Source organism: Elephas maximus, chromosome 11, assembly GCF_024166365.1.
Source record: "Elephas maximus indicus isolate mEleMax1 chromosome 11, mEleMax1 primary haplotype, whole genome shotgun sequence".
Taxonomy (NCBI): Eukaryota; Metazoa; Chordata; class Mammalia; order Proboscidea; family Elephantidae; genus Elephas; species Elephas maximus.
The window spans coordinates 43,711,725-43,726,684 of NC_064829.1; the positions used below are offsets into that span (position 1 = coordinate 43,711,725).

A 14,960-nucleotide genomic window follows, 5' to 3' on the forward strand; every position below is an offset into this window, starting at 1 on the left:
GAAAGCTGTACCATTTGTTCCTCTATCTTTTTTCCTCCTCCCAATTTTCCTTCTCTCCTTTCTTCGTCTTTTTCATTTCTTTCCTCCTAGTTTTTTTTCTCTTGCCTCATTCCGTGTTGTCAAAGGAAAATCAATACATTAATCATTTACAACTGTCCTGTGAAATTTTCAGGTTTGCATTATCTACAAGGCACCTCCAACTTTCACACAAAGTTCACTTTGACACACTATACACTGATAACCCTAAGCAGCTTTTTCGACACCAAATACAAGCTTTCACGCATTAGCTACCAAACAGGTCAAAGCTAAAGCACAATGGAGCTACACTCAGAATTCCAGTTTTGTACAGCAGTGTCTGTGCAGTTATGTAGGTGCTAACCCTTGTGATAACTACCAAGGACAGAAATCAGACACTCTGAGGGTAGCAAATACTTAGGCCCACTGAGATGCTTGCTGGACTTCAGCTGGTTGTGTGCTCCATAGTGAAGAAAAATGCGAAAAGATTCTTTATAATTCTGAATTTGATGCTGAGACTCAGCATCAAAATACTGCAATGATTCAAATGCAAAGGAATTTCGTGGATTCAAAGAGGATATTGTTTCTTTTACATTCATGAAAAGGCAAGAGATGGGAACTTTTACACATCTTTTGCTTTACAGATTGAAGTTGATGAGATCGTCACCAAGATTGACATCATAACCTCCAGCTCAATTCCCTAAAAACTTAACCCTTCTTCCCAGCTTCAAGATCAGTTCTTCCTAACTACTGTTACTTAGCTGAGAAATTATTTTGCCTCTGTTTAATACTTAATCTATGATCTTACTAATTTTATATCTTGAATAATACTCAGGGGCTTTACAAGCATCAGTAATTAACGAATTTTGCAATTAAAAACACTCAGGGAATAAAAACTATCCCTCATAGTATGTCATCTTGTTGCTGAAATCTTTGTACATTTTTACACACATTTTTAGGAATGCATTTTGTGTAGAAGTGGATCACTGTCTCACTACATTAAGTTTAAACTATACCAGTGCCAATTTGTTTTCCAAAATCACACAAAGAATCTAACTTATCCATTGCTCCCACTCTCATCTGCTCTCCCATGCACAGTCATTATGGCTTTGATGCCTTTGCTTATATTGTTTGCTTGCCTAGAATTCCCAAACTTTCCTATGCTCATCAGAATTAAAAAGTGGTTTCTTAAAATATAACAGAGGACACCGTTTTCTGATGGACACTTACAAGTGGAAAATCTCTGGGTGTTTAGGCATCTTCAATAGTTACTTTACATTACTGTGCTGGTTTTCTATTATTTCCTAGGGGAAAGTTCTTCCCTTTGCCATCTTACTGTCTTCCCACAAATGCCTGGTGGTCCCGACAATGCAATCATCTTCATGTAATGGCGGACTATGTACAAAGTGCTTGGACTGTAAGGTGGACTTCCTTTTTCTCTGCTTCAAGGTCCCAAATAAGAACAGACTTCTCACCATTGCTACCTGACCTAAGAAGGGGGGACGCACAGAGGTTAACCCACCTGGTTGTTTCCACAGCAGTACCCTCAATTAAATCACTGTGTTTGCTGTTCAGTCTCCTGCTTCAGGTATCCCACCTCTGGGCATGAACATTCATGTAAATGCCCCCGCCTTTACAAACAATACACTGGAAACTGTGGTTTCTTTCTTCAATTCAATCCTGTCAGTATCCCATCTTCTAGAAGACTGCCATTTCTGGGGCAGCCACAACTTTCCTTCTCTTATTAGAGCAGCACTATTATAAATAGCATGTATTTAAAAAATAATCATTTCCTATATATCTCTCTTCATTTTATCTGTACTTCCCTATCTTTTTAGCAATTTTTTATCAATCTTTAGGAATAGAGCTCTCTGCAACAACAGAAATTTTCTACATCTGCACTGTCTAGCAGAGAATGCAACAGTCACCTGTGGCTACTGAGCACTTGAAATGTGGCAAATGTTGACAAACTAAACTTTAAAAATTTAATTCAAACAGCACACATGGCTAGTGGTCACGTACTGAACAGTGCATCTCTTTACCTCTCCACATTTCACCCCTCTCAAATCTTCCATTTCTCCTTCTCTCCATTTAATTTCTCACTCCGCATGTCACCCTTCTCTCCATTTTATCTCTCTTATTGTATCTTTATACCTGTTATATATTTATATAATAGTTATTTAACACTATATACATATCTTTATTATATTATTATATATGATAAAGACAGAATATACTAGGCTTTATATATTTATTATATTCTAATATACATTATCTTTTCTCTAAGTTCTAGGAGAAGAGAAGGACTGCAATTCGGTTTACCGTATTAAGACAGAAGTCAAGGGTAGACTGTCTAAGCACCTATTTGGCTTTTTTTTCCCCTATAGAAAAGTGAAAATCTAATTTACATGAGGAAATAACTACCACACTGAATCCAAGTCTCTTAATCTAATCACTTACACTCCAAATACTGGGGGGGGGGGGGGGGGAAGCAGAAAACAAGTTAGAACAGCTTGATCCCTGAGACAAATTTCAAGAAAACACTAAAAATACCAGAAGGGTGAACAGCAGCAAAGACACTGTACCAAATTTTGAAAAGAGGTAAATTCCAGAAGCAACAGGCAGGCTTGATGCAGATTAGCCAGGACCTTAAAAAAATGACTGAACAGATGACTTAAAAGTACTTAGGAATCTAGTTGGAATCAGTGAGACACTAGGAATGTACTAGTAAAATACATACTTTTTGAGAAAACCACTGCACTATAGAGCACAAGAGTATTGCAGACATCTGACACTCTTTAAGAGTAATCCCATAAACAAGACTTAAATTTCCTGGCTAAATGACAGATACATGCTAGCTAGAAAATCTTCAAGTTCTTTCTTTCAGACTGAAATTTGAAGAACTTATGATGTGCTGGGCACAGTCATGTAAACCTCATGACACCCATATGAAGTAGAAACAATTATTATCCCTATTTTACAAAGAAACTGAGGTAAAAAGAGGCCAAATATTTTGCCCAATGTCACTGAGCTAGTAAGTGGTGGAGGCAGAACTCAAACTCCAGCAATCTAGTTCCAGAACACCCACTATTCACCATAAGTGTTCACTGATTGACCTAAGTATTCACTGATTAACAAATTTAATAAATCTAAGCCCAAAATCAACTGAAAAGATTTCTAACTGTAGGCCTCTGCTTCTAGCCTTACTTCTTCAACACATGAAAATATTTTTACCTATAATTTGGAAAGAGAGAGCTAGCATGTGCTAAAACAAAAGTTAAAAAAAAATTCTATGGGAAGAAACAAGATTAATAAAGATACATGTATTTTAAAAACTAATTATATAAGAATCTGATAAGCAACTCCAAGATTAATTAAAAAATTTAAAGATTATATATTTTACTGGAATTTATTTACACTTTCAAATATTTACTTCCATAATTCCTAAACCCACAGATTAGGAAGAATAAAAAGAGGGGAACAGAAACTGCTTTAAGCAGACCTGTTGGTACCAATCAAAAATATGAGGCCAACAAGAGAAAAATATATTAAAGTTTATAAAAAGTATACAGCAGTTTAATAAGTACTATTTTACAATCACATTAAGTCAGTCTAAACACTCCTGCAGACCCTGACAAGCTTCGGAGGCATGAATATTTTACAGTTACTGATATTCATACTGCTGACTCCGCTTGAGTCATTTTAACAGGGGAACCTGTGCTCACTGTGGCTCCCAGAGACTCAGGAAGATCCCGGGACCACAATAACAGAAGTGGTGCTAGATGGTGTGGCTGGTGTGCTGGCAAAAATAGATGCAAAGTTCCAGTCTGGCCTGGGCTGACTCTGCAAACTGAGAAAACTCTTACACTAACATCTCCTCTGACTCTGGTTCCCCCTAGACTTGCCTTCAGTTGTAGCATCTGTGAACTGGCCAAGTAAAACCTATAATAAATCCCTTTTCAACGAAAACCCTTTGCAGTTTCATCAAGCCAATTCCGACTCATAGGGACTCTACTGGATAGAGTAGAACTGCCCCACAGGGCTCCCAAGGCTGTAATCTTTACAGAAGCAGACTGCCGCATCTTTCTCCTGAGGCTGGTCGTTTTACACCGCCAACCTTTCAGTTAGCAGCTGAGTGCTTTAAACACTGCACCACCAGGGTGCCTTCCTTTTTCAACAGAGACCCATAAAAACCTGACAACCAACATTAGACAAGCCTAGATCTCATACTGCAAGGAAGAGTAGTATAACGAAAACGACAGCAACAATGAAAAAACTGTGGGAGATAATAAAGAAAAAAAGGATAGAAGTGAGGAAAAAATGATAAAACAAGCAACAGAGAGCAAAGATTCAGAAGATTCAATATACACAGTACAGAAATTTACAAGAAAGCTTAAAACCTCAAAAAATTGAGAAGTAATAATAAAAGACAATTTAGGTTTTCCCAGTAAAGGGCACACACTGAATACTAAGCAACATTTATGAAAAGAGCGGTATGTGCTAGTCGAAGTTTTTAATGTGAAAGTTAACTGAAAAGAAAAAAAAAAAAGTAGGCCAAAAGAGAAAAAGAAAAGTGCCCCAGAATTTTATATTCAATCAAGCTGTTGGCTATAGGTCAGCAGAAAGGAAAGCTACTCTCAGGCACACAAGGACTTGCACTGTTTTTGTTGCTCTTCATGACTTTTATATTTTGTGCTTTATTTTGATGCAGTTGACTGGAATACCTTTTCAAGTAAATTTCTTCTAGGAATTTATAAGAAAATTACCATACATGTAAGCAAAGATGCTAAAAAGTGATTCAAAAAATATCTTTCAATAGCAAGGAATTGAAGTAGCATAAATGCTCGACAATAGCCGGTTAAAGAAATAATACCTCCATAAAACAATATGATTTAACTATTGAAAAGGGAATTTTAATAATCACGCAGAAATGTTTACATTAAACGTGTTAAGAGTGTATAAAGAAAGCATGTATAGTATGATTCTATGCCTCCAAATCTCATCAAAGTTTATTTAAGGAGTGGTGAGATTCTATATGGTACTGTGTGTGCTTATCAATGGTTTCTAAATGATGATAAGCACATATTGGTTTTGAAATTAAAACAAGAATTGACCTATCTAAAAACAAAACATCGTTTTTGTCCTCAATCCAGTCCCTTAGTTTTGGTCAATGACAGAATCAGTCCCCTCATGGTCCAGATTCAAAATTTCTTAGATTTCTCCTACTCTTCTACTCTCAGACCCAATCAACAATTACCTTGATGCAACTCTTCCCTACATCTGCCTATTCCTTGTCTTACTGCTACCGCCCACTAGAGAGATCAGTTTTTTTTTTTGTTCTTTTTCATTACGCTTTAAGTGAAAGTTTACAAATCAAGTTAGTCTCTCACACAAAAACTCATACACACCTTGCTGTGTACTCCTAGTTACTCTCCCCCTAATGAGACAGCACACTCCTCCTCTCCACCCTGTATTCCCTGTGTCCATTCAGCCAGCTCCTGTCCCCCTCTCCCTTCTCGTCTTGCCTCCAGACAGGAGCTGCCCACATAGTCTCATGTGTCTACTTGAGCCAAGAAGCTCACTCCTCACTAGTATCATTTTCTGTCTTATAGTCCAATCCAATCCCTCTCTGAACAGTTGGCCAAGCCATATTAACTACTATGCTCAGTCCAGTGCAACCAAAGATCATATCATTATTACTCTCTTGTTACTGACGTGTTTACACCTTTTCTCCTCACCCAAATTTAACCTATCCCTCAGAGTAGGCTCAAATTCCACTCTTCTACATATTGTAATGTAAAAGAAAGAACACTGTATTAAAACTAACTTCATTTGTAGCTCCAGTTCTTCCACTAGGCAGCACTGTGACTCTTCACAAACTCAGTACTTATGTACTGCTGAGTACTGTTCATTTGTCATGCATTTGTTATTCTCCTACTGAAGGAGGAAAAAAAGGCAAACTGCTAAAATAATTTTACAAATTGATCACTCTTTTGTTCAAAGTGCTCAGATATAGGTATTCTAGAAACTAGACTCCTTGAATACAAAGTCCATTTAAGTCTTTTTAAGTACTGGACTATACTAATACGACTCAAATTGGTTAACCTATTGTGCTGGATGTAATTTTCCTCAAAACTCTAAAATATATTTTAATTATTTTCATTTATTAAAGCATCATTTTTCTTCTAGTTACAAAATAAGTTACCAATTTAAAATGTACAAACCTTATGTACCAAATAAATAAAAACTCATTATTGAGTAGATTCTGACTCACTGTGAACCTAAAGGACATAGTAGAAATGCCCCTTAGGGTTCTGAAGGCTGTAAATCTTTATGGAAGCGGACTGCCACATCTTTCTCCTGTGGAGAGCCTGGTGGGTTAGAACTACAGACCATTCTGTTAGCGGCTGAGTGCCTAACCACCGATCCCCTGGGCTTCTTCACAAGCCTTATATGCCTCTTCCAAATTATGTCTTCAGTGGCCTACTATACTATTATTTATTCATTCAACAAACACCTGATTACCTACCACATAAGAAGTACTGCTCTAGGCATTGAGGAATATGGCAATAAACATGAAAAACAAAACAAGGCTCTTCCTTTCACGAAGCTTAAATTCTAGTGCCAGGGACAGGTGATAACTAAGTTTACAAATTAACAAAGTTTTAAAATTTCAAAGAGTGATAAGTACCACAGAGGGCTCAGAATAAAGGGCAGGTGGAACCAAAAGACAGGGCTAGAGAAGGGATCTCTGAAGAGGTGACCCAGGAACATAAACTGGAAAGAAAAAAGAACCAGGCAAGTAAAGATCAGGAAGCAAGAGCATTCCAGCTACTCTTAAGTGATCAGCAAACACCGTGATGTGAGAACGTGCTTCAAGGTGGTGTCAAATGCAGACCCATGACTAGCAATCTCATAGACCATGTATGGGGTTTAAAATAAGATCCAAAAGTGTAATATTCAGAAGCATGGAGTTTTAAGCAGGACTGTGATGGGACCTGATTTCTTTTCAAAAAATCATTCTGGCTGCCATGTTGTAGAGAGTTAATAGAGGGAGCAGAAGATCAGTTGTTAATAATACAGGCAATATGTGACAACCACTTAGACAAGGGTGGTTTGGCAGCAGTTGTGAAAAACACATATTATGGCTCTACTTAAAAAAAAAAAAAAAAAAAAATCCAGTTTATATGGCAGGTTGAAGTCATGTTCCTTCTGAAAAAGCCACTAAAATGATAAGGCGAAAGCCCACAAGGAGATAGGAAAGAAGACCACAGTACACTGATGTCAAGGAAGTTTTGGAAGACAGAAAACACTGAAACGGGATAGTGAACAAAAAAAATGACATTCATCCTGAGAAACTCTAAAAAGACTCAGGACTTTGAGCTACCAAGTCCTGGAAAAATAACAGTGAGTCTTAAGGTTGACAATAAGGCTGATTCAAAACATGGACATGAATCTGCTAAAACCCTTAACCCATAGAGTCAAAAGATGGGAGGTAATAAACTGAGCCAAAGGATATGTGCATTTGGGGACCTGAAGCACAGAGGTAATAGGTAAAGTGCTGCTCTGGACACAGATGCCTGTATTATCTCCCAGGAAAATTAGAGGTGTTTTCTCTGGAGAAAATGAATAGTTTCAGAGAGAAGACCTACAGATGATGATTATTTGGGAGTCACCAAAGAAGTGAATCACTTAGAGACAACGCTAAGTAAATAATTAGGGAATTTCTAATTCACAAAAATGTTACTTAAAATATTAAATATGAAGGCAAAATGATAAGTGGGTGAAAAAGAATGTAAAAGCTAATATACACAATAATCACAATTAGCTAAAATTATCAACATGAATACTAGAAGTCATTCAAGAGGATGTGGTACAAAGAATATCACTGTTGGTGTCAGAAGGGTCTTGGCTGAACGCAGAGAATACCAGAAAGATGTTTACCTATGTTTTATCAACTATGCAAAGGCATTCAACTGTGTAAATCATAATAAATTATAGATAACATTACAAATAATGGGAATTCCAGAACACTTAATTGTGCTCATATGGAACCTATACATAAATCGAGGCAGTTCGAACAGAACAAGGGTATAAAATCAGAAAAGGTGCGTGGCAGGATTGTACGACCTTACTTATCCAATCTGTGCACTGAGCAAATAATCAGAGAAGCTGAACTATATCAAGGAAAATGTGGCATCAGGACTGAAGGAAGACTAACAACCTACGATACGCAGATATAATCTTGCCTGCTGAAAGTGAAGAGGACTTGAAACACTGATGAAGATCAAAGACTACAGCTTTCAGTATGGACTGTACCTCAACATAAAGAAAAAAATTTCCTCACATCTGGACCAATAAACATCACAATAAGTGGCAAAGAAATTTAGGTTGTCAAGGATTTCATTCTACTTGGATAAACAATTAATGCCCATAGAAGCAGCAGTCAAGAAATCAAACGACACATTGCATTAGGCACATCTGCTGCAAAAAGCCTCTTTAAAATGTTAAGAAGCAAAGATGTCACTTTGAAGACTAAAGCACACCTGACCCAAGCCATGGTCTTTACAATAGCCTCATATGCATGTGAGAGCTGTATGATGAAAAAGGAAGACTGGAGAACTGGCTTGAATTTTGGTGTTGGAGAAGAATACTGACTATTCTATGGACTGCCAGAGGAACAAAGAAATCAATTTTGGAGAAAGTATAGCCAGAATGCTTCTTAGAAGCAAGGATGGCAAGAACTCATCTTATTTACTTTGGATACATCATTAGGAAAGATCAATCATGAGAAAAGGCCATTATGTTTGGTAAAGTGGAGGGTCAGTGAAAATGAGGGAAACCTTCCATAAGATAGACTGACATGGTGGCTGCAATGGGCTCAAACAGGAACGGTTGCGGGGATGGTGTAGGACCGGACATTTCGTTATGTTATACACAAGGTCCCCATGAGTTGGGGCCCACTCGATGGCAACTAACAGCAACTACAGGCCAATAAAATAGAAAAGGGACTAAGTTCTTATGTATACACAGGAATTAAATATGACAGAAATGGCATTTCACGACAGTAGTAAAGTGACTGAGTCACTGATTAATCATGAATAAATGCTGAGCAGACATTTTACTATCACTTTGAAAAAAGCAGTTTCGTATCATAAACAAAAATTCCAAATAGGTAAAATTATTTAATGCGGAAAAAACTTTGAAAAATAGCAGAATATACGTGTAGGTATAAATTGAGAAGGCCATCTTAAGTATATCCAGAAATCCTAGGATCTATAAAGGCAAAGACAGATTTTCCTACATAAAGTTAGAACCAAATAGAAAAACGGTCCAAAGGATACAAACAGGGAATTTGCAGGACAAATAAAAGTTAATATATTTAAATGAAGGCCAATTTGAGTGAAAAAAATACCTTTGTACCCTATCGGATACACAAAAATTGGAAAGACCACTGACACACAGTGGGACAAAGTGTTTGGCGGGCTTGAGGCACACTATCAAAACTTAAACATCCATTCCCTTTGTCCCAGCTAGTCTGAGAATCAATCCTGCAGATATACTTGCACAACTAAGCAAACCTGCCTCAACAGGATGTTCTTTGTAGCACTGCCTATAATGCATAAAACTGTCAGCAACCTGACACCATTAAGAGGTATAGACTTAAACTATACAACACTTATACTATGAATATACTGTGCATCATTTTTTAAATGATGCAGATGTAAATATCCTAAGATTGCAAAAGAAAAAGACTTGTCCTCTCTGACATGCTTTCCAACCCTGACTTACAGAATTTGAGGCCTTGATTTAATTTCTTCTTTAAGGAGTCAGCAAATTGTGATTTTCAATTTCCTATGTAGAGGCTAGCAATTTAAAATAGGTCAATATACCTATAAGAGATTTCATAAAAAATGTGTATACCTTTCAAAAAACAATTTCTCAAACGCCCATTTTTAAAATAATGAAAACAAACACAGTTTAAAATGCATGCTTCCTTATACCATACGTATCATGAAAAAGTATTCAAAATTGAGCACCAAAGACTGGAGATTATCTTACTGAATATGGAATCATTTTTATCTCTATATTGCCCTTTCTCCAAAAATATGAAAACCAAATGCCATTTTAGTTCTCCCTATCCATGTATGCCTTCTAAGGTAGTAAGTCAGGGGAATACTTTATGCAGTACTTTCAACTTCTGAATGGTGAAATACGATTCCTATAGCAACCTGTGAAACTGATTTTATGAATATAAACTGAATTTATTAATAGCCTATATTTTAGCAGTTATCTCCTCAGTAACCAACTAAAGTTTGTCACTAGTTTCAAAAACCATGACTAATGATTTCCAAAATTTTTCAAAACACTTCATGTTTTCATTCACTGCAAATGCTTTAATAGTGGCCTCCTGAAGTATGAAATATCCAATTCCTGAACCGACGCTTTAAATTTATGCCCCATTTTCAAAAAAAGAGTAACTAATGATACATCAGTACCCGATCAATCACAGCTGATGTTCAAAGATGATAACTTAAAACTATTTATAGTATCGCGGCTGATGTGGAAAGTATAAATCCTGACCTCTCCGCCTAAACTTCAAAGTGAAACCACCTACTTGGTATAAAAAATGTCTAAATGTCTCAAGTAATTTTCACACATTCTACCAGGAATCACTTAGCTCTAAATGGCAATTTACAAAGACTTCTGTGAACTTTCAAGTTTATGTAGAAATCAAAATATTTCTTCACTTGCGAAAAATGTTTTTAACATTATTAGATGTTTCTTTAAACATGATAAAATCCAGTCATGCTGAACAAGAAAATTCCTAGATCACTTTGAGACAGTGATTACCTCTAAGGAGGGAGGGGGCAGAAAGGGATGGACAGAGAACGGTTTAGCTTTTGCTGTAATCTTACATTACTTTAAGTAAAAATATTGGCTGCAAATATGTCTTTTCTGATGCAGTGCACTGACCTGACTCTGGAAGCAGAGTCCCTGGGTTCTAAACAATTCACTAGAGCTCTTTGTTGCCTTGGGCCAGTTATTTAATCGCCATATGCCTCAGTTTCCTTATCTGTAAAATAGGGTAATAACACTTCCTGCAATGTAGGATTGGTGTTAAGATTAAGTGACTTATTATATGTGAAGTGCTTAGAACAGTACCTGACACATGGTAAATGCCATCATTATTATTCTCATCAGTCTCACTAACTACGACCATCAACAACTATGAAATCTGGCTGGAAGACACTAGGGAAAGAGGGAGGTGAGGGTGGTGGTGGTATCTATTTTTTACACTTATATTTTAAACATAAATTCTATATTTGTATCCAGTGATAAATGACCAATGGCACAAGTGAAAAAGCAGTATAAAGTAGAGAACTAAAGTTCAGTCTTCTCTTCAATTTTCAAAAACAGGAGACAATACAAGCTTTGGAGTTTCATATTTATTTTTAGCAGGAAGAATATGCTAGCAAATGGTGCTGACATCGTTAGAAGATACGCCCATGTCCAATACCTGCAACAGAAGCTTGACAGAAGTTAAAGAAACCATACCAAAAGACTAAAGACAAAAATTGTATATGACATTACTTACCCTTAATTCTGTTAACAATAAAACAAGTAACAATATTAAGATTGAAGTTCCATCACAAGATCAAAAACTAGCAAGTTAAAAATCAAATTTGGACTTGGTTTGTGAACTTTCACTTAAAGCATAATAAAAATTTTCTTAAAAATCACATTTGTCTTTTAAACAAAAATTCCATCTTTCCTTTCTTTACAGAAGTGGGCAATCTTGTCAAAGGTATGGCATGGTGCCAACAACTACTCTCCAAGGGCCTATCTTACATGTGAGTGGAGGAGGAACAGATTGAGAAGGCGTAGTACTAAATGAATAGCTAAAAATTTGGGGTGGTAGAGCTTTGCTGCTGATACTCACATAGTGCTCAGGTAACTGCTCTCACTGGTAGCAATGGCAATCCAACCTAAGCACCACCTTTGGCACAATTAGGGACTGCTGAACTAAGAACTAATCATTAATGAATAAAATCAACTTAACAGAGGCAGTTATCATGGCATACCTACAAATTTACAGTGAACTGTCTCTAAATAAAGCAATCCAGACAAATTGGAAATTCTCTTATATAGAATAAGAAAGTGCTAAGCTGTAAACAATTTAAACAAGAACTAGTCAACCATACAGTCGCTATGAGTCAGAAATTGCCTCGACGGCAATGGGTCTGGTTGGTTTTTGGGTAGTTAACTGAAAGATTCATTTAAACAGGATCAAATATGGCTCACCCACCCCTGACAATGACTACTCAGTTCAAAGGAAATATGAATATTTCTTTCTTTCTTTTTTTTTTACCCTCTGCATTCTGAGGCTTCTCATCAACAGTATTGTTACTCAAATTAGAAAAGGAGCAATGACTCTATACCCAAGGGTGTGCAAGAGCCAAGTGAGAGTAGTTAAGCACAAGAATCTGGGGTGGAACAAAAGAGTAACTCAAAGACTATTCTCCTAAGCAAAATCAATGAATTGTTAAGGGGGAAGGGAGATGGGGACTAGCATACTCACAACAAATTCAACACCCAGAAAAAGTCTTTGCATTTTTTAATTGTATACCTATAGGGTCGCTATGAGTCGGAATAGACTCGATGGCAACAGGTATACATAAAAGACTGCACGCATTTAGAATAAAAAAATAGGAATTAATAAATCCACCCATAATTTACTGCAGTTAACATCAGACTTTATACCAACTGCTATTTTCCCATTATTTTATTCCTGAAGATAAGGGTTTAAAGTAATAAATTATTATTGCATGGAATTTCATACGAATAAAAATGTAATTCTGCTGACTTCAAATTTCTAAGTTTACTTAGGCAGGTCGATCTGGTTCAAATAGAAGGAAACCCATTTATGTAAGGAGCAGCTTACCTGGGCCACTGTCTAAAAGGGTATATGTACAAAAATATGCAAAATGTGTGGGTACATTAAGACACCTTAAAATTCCTACTGAAAAGTAAAATAAATAAGCACTAAAGAAGGAAAAGGTTTACGCACTTCCAATTTATGCTCTTTCTCTGCAAGGGCTTCCTTTTGACAACGAAGAAACTCTGCTAACATTCGAGTGAGTTGCTTCCTATCATCTATTTCTGCAGCCAGTCTGCCATTGTAATCTGCCAGCAACATACAAGCATCCTCTACCATTTTAGAAAGCCTTTCTCCAGATTCTTTATCTAAAAAAAGCACAAAGTAAAATTGTTATACAACAGAAACAATGCCATATGCTGTTCCCTCACCCCCACTCCCAAAAGAGTTCTGATCATATTTTCTTTTCTTACCTGTTATTTTATCTAGTAGGGATACTTCTTGGACTTCAACAGGTAAAGACGCTATCCTCTGATGAACTGCTGCATCACCTGAAGCTGCATTTTCTAGATCTTGTAATGCTCTAACAAGATCTAGAGTCTAAAAAGTTACACAACTTCAGAACCAAAATAAACACATTAAACTACAAAAAACTTGAAATTTTTTTCATATACTTTAATCCTTACGAACTATTTACTAGTTCAAAGTTTCAAACATAAACTGTTTTAGGAAACAGTCCATTTCTTTATATATTAAGAAAAAGAGGCTACACCATACTAGGTGTTGGAAATATAAATGAATCAGGTCCCTAGGCCCTCAGGCCTCCACAGGTCCTCCAGCGGTGAACCAATATTTATAGTGAAAATTCAAGTTCTTCTCCATGGTGACCAAATGGGCTTCAGCATTCAGTTTTTAATCCAACAGGTAGCTTGGCTCAGGTCTTAGCTGAGAGTCCTGGTCTGATTCTTTCTGCTTCCCTAGTACTCAGGCTGATTTAAAGCTACAGTTCTATGGAGTAATTGGTTGTATCTTTCCTTCAAGTTCCTTTCATGGGGGAAGATAGCCTCACCTCACCTATGGTTTCATGCACTGCGTTTGGGTTCAGTCCTCCAAATCCCACAGAGCACTTTGAGTTCTTGTTATCCTACAGGATACTAACTTCTGGCAACTCATGTCTGCTTCTGGAGCAGAGCTTAGCAGAAACCAGGCTTTGGCCCAGCATAGCCAGTTGTACATGCTTCTGTACAATTTCTAGCCAGGGGTGAGAGTCACCGTATTTTATAGTTCAGCCTTCATTTTCTTTTAAATTATACCTGTCTCTCCTATATGTTTGAAACAGAGAAAGAGGAGGCTTAAAAACTCAATACCCACTTAATGAAAAGTTCAAATGTCTTTCTGGAATTCACTTGATGGTTAAGGAATGCTATACTGTATCAACCTAGGAGGCCATGGAGGATTAAGATAATGATTCTAATCCATCTTGTTTTTTCATAGAACTGCATGGTTCTATATAGTTCCACAGGACTGTATGAATATATACTTGCCATCCTAACACACACCACCCATTGCTGTCAAGTAGATTCCGACTCATAGCGACCCTACAGGGCAGAGGAGAACAGCCCCACGGAGTTTCCAAGGAGCACCTGGTGGATTCAAGCTGCCAGCCTCTTGGTTAGCAGCCCTAGCACTTAACCACTACGCCACTCTAATACCCATTTTTTTTTTTTTTTTCATATTTAAAAGCAAAAATACGTAGAGGGGCAGTATTTATCTCTAAGAATGAAATATTTAATATACTTAAATCATGTAATAAAATAAAACCCACTGCCTTTGAGTTGATTCCAACTCACAGAGACCCTATAGGACACAGCAGACCCTTCCCATAGGATTCTCAAAGCTGTAAACCACCACTGAAGCAGACAGCCACATCTTTCTCCGGCGGAGCTGCTCGTGGATTCAAACTGCTGACCTTTTGGTTAGCAGCCAACAGCTTTAACAACTGTGCCACCAGGGCTCCTCTATAATAAAAGCCTTATTAAATAATGTTTTATTTATTTAAAAGGAA

The 14,960-nt window shown here is 37.0% G+C and overlaps 1 protein-coding gene across 2 annotated transcripts in view; it reads right to left on the minus strand.

The window, feature by feature from the left end:
* RPRD1A (regulation of nuclear pre-mRNA domain containing 1A) overlaps positions 1-14,960 on the minus strand; it is a 70,157-nt gene that overhangs the window by 16,690 nt on the left and 38,507 nt on the right. The window contains exons 5-7 of one of the 2 annotated variants that reach the window (XM_049900525.1): positions 13,369-13,495; positions 13,088-13,263; positions 9,237-11,536 (exon numbers count right to left, since the gene is read on the minus strand). In XM_049900525.1, coding sequence (XP_049756482.1) covers positions 11,489-11,536; positions 13,088-13,263; positions 13,369-13,495 — 351 coding nt within the window. In that variant the 3' untranslated portion in view covers positions 9,237-11,488. Of the gene's footprint in view, positions 1-9,236; positions 11,537-13,087; positions 13,264-13,368; positions 13,496-14,960 lie in introns of those variants that run through there. The other variant, XM_049900524.1, reaches the window with a different exon arrangement.